General features: G+C 38.9%; 1 protein-coding gene across 3 annotated transcripts in view; it reads left to right on the top strand.

Moving 5' to 3' along the window:
* iqce (IQ motif containing E) overlaps positions 1-8,869 on the top strand; it is a 17,191-nt gene extending 8,322 nt beyond the window's left edge. For 2 of the 3 annotated variants that reach the window (XM_036000852.1, XM_031289005.2), the window contains exons 13-21: positions 1,104-1,159; positions 1,263-1,492; positions 1,711-1,818; positions 2,648-2,915; positions 3,041-3,127; positions 5,866-5,993; positions 6,111-6,202; positions 7,296-7,394; positions 7,694-8,869. In XM_036000852.1, coding sequence (XP_035856745.1) covers positions 1,104-1,159; positions 1,263-1,492; positions 1,711-1,818; positions 2,648-2,915; positions 3,041-3,127; positions 5,866-5,993; positions 6,111-6,202; positions 7,296-7,394; positions 7,694-7,818 — 1,193 coding nt within the window. In that variant the 3' untranslated portion in view covers positions 7,819-8,869. The remainder of the gene's footprint in view (positions 1-1,103; positions 1,160-1,262; positions 1,493-1,710; positions 1,819-2,647; positions 2,916-3,040; positions 3,128-5,865; positions 5,994-6,110; positions 6,203-7,295; positions 7,395-7,693) is intronic. The other variant, XR_004897180.1, reaches the window with a different exon arrangement.
* Positions 8,870-9,121: the final 252 nt, after the last annotated feature.

Raw genomic sequence — 9,121 nt, forward strand, 5'->3', positions numbered from 1 at the left:
ATATCAGGGAGCTGTACATTATAGAAATATACTCAAATGTATTTTGCACATTGATCACATTAGTGGGTACTCTTCAGCTCCATATCTCAGCAGAAAACCAACCTGTATTGGGAAGTTTCCGACAGTTTAGCAATTTATCCCCGTTTTTGAGCTAAAAACAATATCTCAGGAGGGAATGACATATTTTCCTCATCAAAGTTATGTGGGAATTCAGGTATTAAACAATATATAGGGGTGTGCAATATGGATAAAATATTGTATTACGGTACATGTTATTTTATATCACAATATTGGTATTTATCATGATATAGGATCCTGGAAACTCATTAGAGAAACTTTTTTATATAAAATAACTAGATTACAATAGACAGGGGGTACATGACATTGATGAAACAATCCCGTAATTCTAATATTGCCATAAAGTAGTCCTGCTCATTGATTTGTAACCACACTTACCTAATAACGTTTAGCAATATTAAAGAAAGATTAACTGTCATGGTATAAACAGTATAAATCTCTTCTTGTTTGACACATTTCTATTGTCTTATATTATAAAACATTCCTGACAGAGATGTTATTCTCTGTTTCCTGCTCAGGGACTACAGATGAAAATTAGCTTATAGCTAACTCTGGTACTGCTAAGGAGCTGTGCATTGTCCCTGTCAAATAAATAAATCACAATGCCCACCACAAACAGTATAGTATCAACTATCGGTAATTTTTGTTTTCATTCTTATACTATTTATTTTGTTTTGTAACCAAATATATATAGAAATCTTTCAGTGTTAGGTTGGGGGGTGGGGGATATATAAATGTCAGTACAAATACAGTGAAGTACAAACAAAATAAGCATTAACAGCCCAAAAAAATGATGTGTAAAATACATTAAGTAATACATTACACAAATGAATGGAACACAATGACTAACCATTAATCAACCGTCTTTTAAGTAATTAAATATCTGGTCATTTAGTATTTTAACAGTCAACAATAGTCTGTTTAATTAGTCCAGTTCTTTACAGTTAACTGGGTAAGACAGAATTCATGAGTCTGTTAAAAATTGTCAGATTGTATTCTGCACTTTAATGCTTTTTGTGTCCTAGGTTACAGAGAGTGGAGTAAACAGAGACTGTTGAGAAGGCTGTTGGAAGTAGAGAAGGTGAGAGAAGGCTGTAACTAACTAGTTGTCCATGTAAACACATGCAGTCACCTGTGACAGAAAGCAGCCTCATCACAGACCGACTCCTCTCTCCCCCAATCAGAGGCTGGAGGACAGCAGAAGACACACCCAGTCAGCAAAACACAGCGGCCGATTGGATCAGGAGGTCCAGGCCACTTCCACTGAGATTCTGGGCTTCACCATGGCAACAGAGGCAGTGGTCTCCGTGGGAACGAGCACTGAGGAAGGGGCGGAGGTTTCTGATCTTAGAGAACACCTCGTCCAATTGGAGAAGGAGAAGGTGGAGTTTCAGGAGACGTTGTCAAGTAAAGAGTAAGTAAGCAGCAACCTGAGACCACTCAGTGTATCCATCTTTTCAAGCCATGATAAATGTTAATAATCTAAATTCATGATAAATAACAGATTTAAGGTGTTTCATCAGACTAAAAGTGGAGCTGCATGTTACTCTTACATCAGTGACATTTGCTATTGGGATAAAGCTACTGAATATTGTTCTTGAGACTGAATCTATGTTGTGTTTGTGTTTTCAGTGACAAATTGAGCCAGTTGAGGAAAGAAAGAGAAGAATTGGAGGCCGAGACAGAACGATGGAAAGCTGAGCAGAAAAATGAACAGGACAAAGAAAGACAGCAGCATAAGTATGTTTTAATTGTGTTGTGCCATTAAATAGAAGGAGTGTAGGGGCCAAATAAGTTGTTGTGAATAATCCGACTTTGGGTGTTTTTTTGTGTGAACATTGGGTTGTTGCTGTGCTGTCACCTATGGGCTAAAGGTAAAGTACAGTAGTAGACTGAGCGCCTTTAACAATATGATTAAATGATGTGTCATTTGACTCAACATGCCAGAATATGTATGCAACATCTCTATATCTCTGCTATAGTGAGATTTTCCAAAGTTTAGCTTGTTTTCAAAATCAAAAGGTGTTCTTATGCAAGTATATATTCTTTGTATGTATGGTGGTATTTTAAAGAACTGTCACAGACTGCTGTTGGATTTGCATTTTATGGGGAAATCTACTTGTGCCCAATGCACAGATCACAGCTGATGCCACTCTCATATGGATGCTTTATAGTTATTTCAACAATGTCGCTGCAAACACAGTTGGCATCATCATAAAAATCTGCTGGAGAATTGTCTGTATGCAAATGATAACCGGGCAAGAAACAGAGATTGAAAGAGATGTTGCAGTTACCTGGTGTGTCTGATATGATCAAAACAGCTATGGTTAGCTCACTCTAATCACATAATATGTGCTTACTACCATGATGCAATTGCATAAAGTCAAATCTGATCCTGTGTATGTGTACCAATAGGTTCCCTGTCAAAAACCTCTCCGAAAATAATATTTATATTTAGCTCAAAACCAAAGTCATAGGTGTAGAAATCCTCAACTGACTATTAAATGTTATGGCTGCTGGTTGCGTTTTGTCACATGTTTATGTACGCACGTGTGTTTGTGTTTCTCAGACAGGAGTTAGACCAGTTGTGGACGAGGATCAAAACTCTAGAAGACAAAGGTAAACCTGCAGAAGCTGAGCTCCCCTCTCTCTCTGCCACATCGCCTGAAGACACTCGGGCTGGAACGGGTCTGGACGAGGGAGAGGAGATGGACACTGGAGTTAAAGAAGACAAGGGGGGTGAAGGAGATGAAGAATTGGGCACAGATGCAGGGAACAAAGAAAGGGAGAAGGCAACTTTGGTCATTCAGACATACTGGAGGGAGCACAGAAACAGGGTATGTAACATCACAATTATGTTAACGAAGTTACTGATGTGTCAGAGAAACAGTATGTAAAAATGTCCTAACATTTCATCTGAGATTTCTTTTTCTGTCTCCCTCACCCTGCATTCCATCTGAAGGACATTGTGATGTTGCAATCAGCATTAAGAGGTCATCTCCTCAGAGAGTCACAGCTCAAGAACCTGCTGAAAGACGCACAGAATAAGGTTTTACACACACACACACACACACACACACACACTGTAAAGCAATAATCCTGTTACACTTCGTTGTGAATCTGAATCTTTCACACCAAGCCGACGGTCCGACGGCGACCAACCGTCGGCCTAGTCTGTGCAGTGTGTCCCGCACCGTTGGCCTTTGTCGGCCTGTTTTTGGGTGTCAGCGTCGGCTGAACAGCCAATTCATTTGATTGGCTGTTCAGCTTGGAAACGAGTGAGGAAAACAAACGACTGTGACAGGCACACCCTTACGTTTTTCATCTCATCTGATCAATCCAATACGCATAGAGCTGTCAAAACGGGTCAAAGATTAAGTTAGAATGTTCCTTCTAAAAACACACAACTATTCAAACTATTGGAATAACCCTTTTTACACATGTCCATTAGGGGTGTGCAAAGAAATAGATTCAGATTCGTATCGCGATTCAAGCTCTACTGATTCAAAATCGATTCATAGAATTCCAAAAATCAATTCATATATGTATATATATCGATATATATAATGGATTTTGAAAAGAATTATATATATATATATATATATATATATATATATATATATATATATATATATATATATATATATATATATATATGTATATGTGTATATGTATATATAATTCTTTTATACTATTGTCCTGAAATGAGTTTAGCTCGCCATTCCCATAGATGCCGCTGCGTCGAAGTCACACCGACGCCTGCAGCAGAAGTAGTTTAGTTGGCGCAAGCGATGGCAAACCTCACAGAAAGAATTATTCAACCTGCTCCATCCTCTTTGAAGGCGAGAGTTTGGGCACATTTTGGCTTTTATAACCTCGAGGGGAAGACGGAACTTGATAGGAATCATGCTATATCCAGGCTTTGCAAAGCGAAAGTTAAGTATTTTGGAAACACCACAAACTTGAGAACTCACATGGTACGCCATCACCCAGAGACATTAAAACATTAAAGACGTTGACGAACAACAACCTAAAGTACCTAACATGCCAGTCATCCAACGCACTCTCTTTCAATGCTCTAAACTCCCACCCAACTCTGAACAAAAAGCTCTTTTTATATAACAGTTGTATTTTATACTTGAATTAAAGCTATTTGAAAGCTGGCCAAAGCTTGGCACTCTGCAGTTTTTAGTTGCAAAAGTTTTTATTTTTGTATGAAGACATATAAAGTAATATCAAACTACATTTAATTTGTTGTTTCTTTTCTTTTAAATTGTATGTCTACTGAAATCACATGGGAAAAGTAACTACATTTACATACTGTGAATCGTTTTTTTAAATTGAGAATCGTTTTTGCCTAAAAATCAATATTGAATCGTGACAATTTCTGAATCGTGCACCCCTAATGTCCATAAGATGGCAGACCCTCTCTCTCCCCCGTCTGCACCACTAAACAATTAGCCCCATAGCAAGCAAGCAAGCTAGCTTACCAGCCAGCCTCCAAATTAGTAAAATGTAAGAACTTAAAGTTTAATTCACACGCTCTTGTCTAAAGAAAAGCACGTTACGTTGCTATTGCCAGATGAGTGACATGTTTGTGTGGCTTATTTTACGGTAACCGGTGTATGATGAAGGCATGTTTGGTGGAGGAAATTAGCAAGCTAACGTTAGCTAACGAGCCAGTAGCATGTAGTCTGTGCGGTGTGTTCCAGTGCTAATTTTTGGCCCAGACAAAGGTCGACGTGAGGCTACGCCACAGGTGGCTGTCGGCGGCCGTCGGCTTGGTGTGTCAGGGCCTTTAGTATCAATACCACAGTTACTTTTTAAAACAATTGGTGCCTGTAAAGAAAAACGTTATTATTTTTAGTGTTCACCTAAATCATTGAGAAAATCAAAAGGGTTGGCAAGCATGGGATGCATTTTTTATCATCAGAATCAGACCATTTATATCAATAACGTGATACTGATATCCTTTTATATGGTTTATAAAAGATTATCAGTGTACTTTCTTGCCAGATTCGCTCGCTGAGAAAACAAGCGTCCAGCGCCTCCCGGGGACTTCGGGGCGCTTTTCCCCCTCAAACGGGCCTTAACCCCGGGGAGAGCAACGAAACCGAGCCGCTGCGTAACGTTATGCGCTTGCTAAAAGTCTATCACTAAGCATCTAATAGTTTCCTCTTGGCCCTAGACTAACAATATTACAAACAAACTAAAATAGTAGGCGGAAGGGGGCGGCTACGCTACATTTGGAACACGACAATCATTGGTTATCCCGTTTCTACGTAGCAAATACATCAAATTATTACTGGCTTGTAAAACTGTGTGGCAGTTTAGTTTTGTGGGGGTAGAGAAATGGCGGTATCAAGCGACTTCACATTTTCACAGCTTTTACTTTACACCCCCGAGTGTATATCACACACACAAAGTCCCTTTTAAACCCATTTTCATCATATGGGACTGTTATTCTTCACACTTTTACCAGTATGTAATTCTGTGTTTATTTTCACAGTCATTGCATTACAGCTTGCGCTATAGTCCTCACAATGTTCCTTTCTCTGTACTATTTGTCAGCAATGTTGAGAATTGGTACCAAGAGAAGTCAAGTCAAATCAGTTTTTATAGCCTATTATTGCAAATTCTATGATTCTCTCCCTCTGTCTCACCACATTCCATATATGTTTTTGTGTTTCTGTTTCCCCCACTGAACATCCCTTGCCCGATCTTTGCTCCTATTTATTTCTAATTTTTGCTCTGCTCCTCCTGCTCTTCCTCATCTCCTCTTTTCAGGCTGTAGAAGCAACAAACCGCAGTGATGTTGCATCCTCTGTTGAAGGAGAGCTAGATGTGGTTGCCTTGACGACACTACAGTCTGCATTCAGGGGACACCTGGCTCGCTGTAGTCACACAATTGAGAGGTGATCATATTTACACCGAAACATTTTGAAAAGACAGTCAAACATAGTCAAAACATACAGTGCATTTTGCAACTTTATGTGTGTGTGTGTGTGTGTGTGTGTGTGTTTGTGCATTAGCTCAGGGTTCTCTGTGCCTTCACTAATGGGAAACAAATTTCCCACACTGGAACCAAGAAGAGCTCGCTCAACACACACACCCAGCAGAACAGGTAAGGTTCACATATACGTTTATTGTGATCAATTCTTTATGTATTTATGAACAAACACACAGAACAAAACAAAAAAAAACTGATTCAGACTAACCATATGGTGCAAAGCATTGCCCACAAAGAAACTTAAAACAAGGAAAGAAAAAGTCTCGCTCCCAGGTCTTACCCTATCCCATACCCATCTATCTTTGCTGAACTTATTTAAGTTAGCTTAAGTTATTTAACGCTACTTACCTGATATACTTACTTACCTGATGTAATACATACAGCACATGACACATACTTTTTCAAACATCCAAACACATAAATGTTTACAGATGTGTAATTGGCTAATGACGAGACGTAGAAAGTTATGTAACTTTGACAGGTAAAAACTTGCATCGATACAACCACTCAAGGGTGTCAGTCAGGGTTCAGGCTTGATGTTTGTTGGGTATGCAACACCATGGCATCGCCCTGCTCTCAATAATCACTCATCATGCTTACCCTGACACCTTAATGAGCCGTGATGGATCTTGATGGCACACTGATCTAATTCCTGGGTGCCTGTCTCCTGTGCACCAGACAGAGCTTTTACAGCCTCCCTGTCGGAGACTGACGAGGATACTCAGCAGCGCTGTGGACCAGTAATGTCGTTACCTCACATGACCCCTAAGAATCTAAGAATGTCACTGTTCAAGATCCCTGTCCTAAGAGTCCGCCTTACCTATATGACCCTGTTAGACTCCACCAGCTTTCCCCATCAGTTTCCCCTCCATCTCCTTGACTTTCTTATAGGTTGACAGCAGATGGGTGCATAGAGCAGAGCAGCAATGTCAGCATTTTTCCCCCCCTGCTTACTTACAAGACTGCCCCGTGCATTTGATGTGCAGTGGGCTTTACTGAGAGATTTTGGCTGTTATTTATTCAGGCTTTTTGCTAGAAGACATAGGGTATGTGGAATGTAAATAAGGAAAACTTGAATTCAAGCATGACATGGCAAGGTCCATATATTTAAATGCATCCTGTTAAAAGTACCATAGCTGCATCATCTCTATATACGTTCGAGGATGTGTCTGAATTGCATTGTAGACTGTGTTGTTTTATTACAAAGGTGCTGCATCCCCCTATAAAGATGATGAAAAGCACGGCGAGGAAGAAGACCCCTGGCTTGTCTCTAGCACTCACTCCTCCAGAATGGCACCCACAACAGGTTAGAAAGAGGGGGCATATCCTTTTTGTATTTTGACTGTTAATAGCACCCAAGATATTTTGTACTGTATGTGTATACAATTGATTTGACACTTGATTTTTGATGTAATAAAATGTTTGCTGGAGAGTAAAATGCTGAAAGGAGACCCACCTCTTTAAAATCATAAATATTCATGTTAAAAACTACTTAAGATTATATTGATTTCCCCTTCTATCATGTGTTCATGTTTTTTTAAAGCTGTTTAGGTCAAAAGCAATTCTTTTGATGTTCAGTTGATTAAGCACAATTATGTCCTGCAGACCGAACAGAGCTTCGTTGTACAGCTGAGTCTGGTGGAGCCTCTGCAGTTGATTCTGACGATTCGGATGACATCATCGTATCTCCATCACGTCCTCTGAAAGGCAGAGAAGTCTTAATCTTATAGACCTTCTGGGTTGTGTGTGTGTATGTGTGAAAGGGAGAGAGAGAGAGAGAGAGTAAGAGTGTGTGCAGGAAGAATTTCTGTCTGTGTTTCTACTCAGAGCCTGTACTGTATGGCAGAGACTTGCACAGTCATACCATTCCAAATCTTTATGGTTTGGGATCTAACTCAACCTGCAAATGATAGCTGGGATATTACAATGTTAGTCAGGATAGCATTAAACATACACAACATTTGCTGTCTGCAAAAGCAATTATTTCTCTACAGTAATAACCAGAATATTCTGGGAAGTTGGGTGCAGGTTTATGACATGACATGAAGTTAAGAGGCACATAAACATCTCACTTTAATTATGATCTTATAAGGATACTGTCAAAATACAATATGTTGATGTATCCCAGTGTTGACATGAGGCTATAGGATATTCTCTTTAAGTGAAGGAGAAAGCCCCAAACATGAACATAAATTGGACATCCCCTTTAATTTTTGTGGTTTATCATTTGAGCCAAATAGCCCTTTTCAATCAGTCTTATGTATTCTCAATTGTTGTTTTGTTTACCAACGTGCCTACATGGTTATTCAAATACAAATTACAATAGTAAACGTATCCCTTTCTCTTATCCTCACTGGTCCAAGTAAGCCAGATCACTGTAAATACCTCTGGATTTCAAAGGCTTAAAAAAAGAAGGCATTTCGACAAAATACATTTTGACATGCCTGTTTGTAACACACAACCGTCTTTACACTAATCTATCATGTGCGCTTAATACATTATGGCTGATTCTAAGGTATGATTGAGGGATGATTCCCAACTGATGCACTATTAAGTCAAACTGTGAATAAATTATAGATCAGTCTGCTGCAAGACTAAACACATAGTCAGTACAGTGGAGGATACACAGGGAGCATAGCTAATGCCAATAATGTTTGTGCTCTGAAATAGACGAATGATAACATAGTACAGTCAACAGAGAGAATGGATGAGTGCAGTTTTCCCCACATATGTGTAACTTAATTTCTAAGACATTCAATAAAATGCTGTTTTATAATGAAACCTCTCATGTCTGATGTAGTTCTTGTTGGAAAGCAGTGGTGGAAAGTATCATCAAAGTACATTTACTCAAGTACTGTACATAAGTACTCATTTATTTTCCATGATTATTTTTTATATTTGATGATTTTACACCACTACACTAACACCAACACAGAAGGAAGATGTATAAAAAAAATCTTAACTCTTTTTATATACATATATATATATATATATATACGTAAAAGTCCTGAATAAGCATCCGCATTAAATACT

This window comes from Sander lucioperca, chromosome 4 (genome assembly GCF_008315115.2).
Source record: "Sander lucioperca isolate FBNREF2018 chromosome 4, SLUC_FBN_1.2, whole genome shotgun sequence".
NCBI lineage: Eukaryota > Metazoa > Chordata > Actinopteri > Perciformes > Percidae > Sander > Sander lucioperca.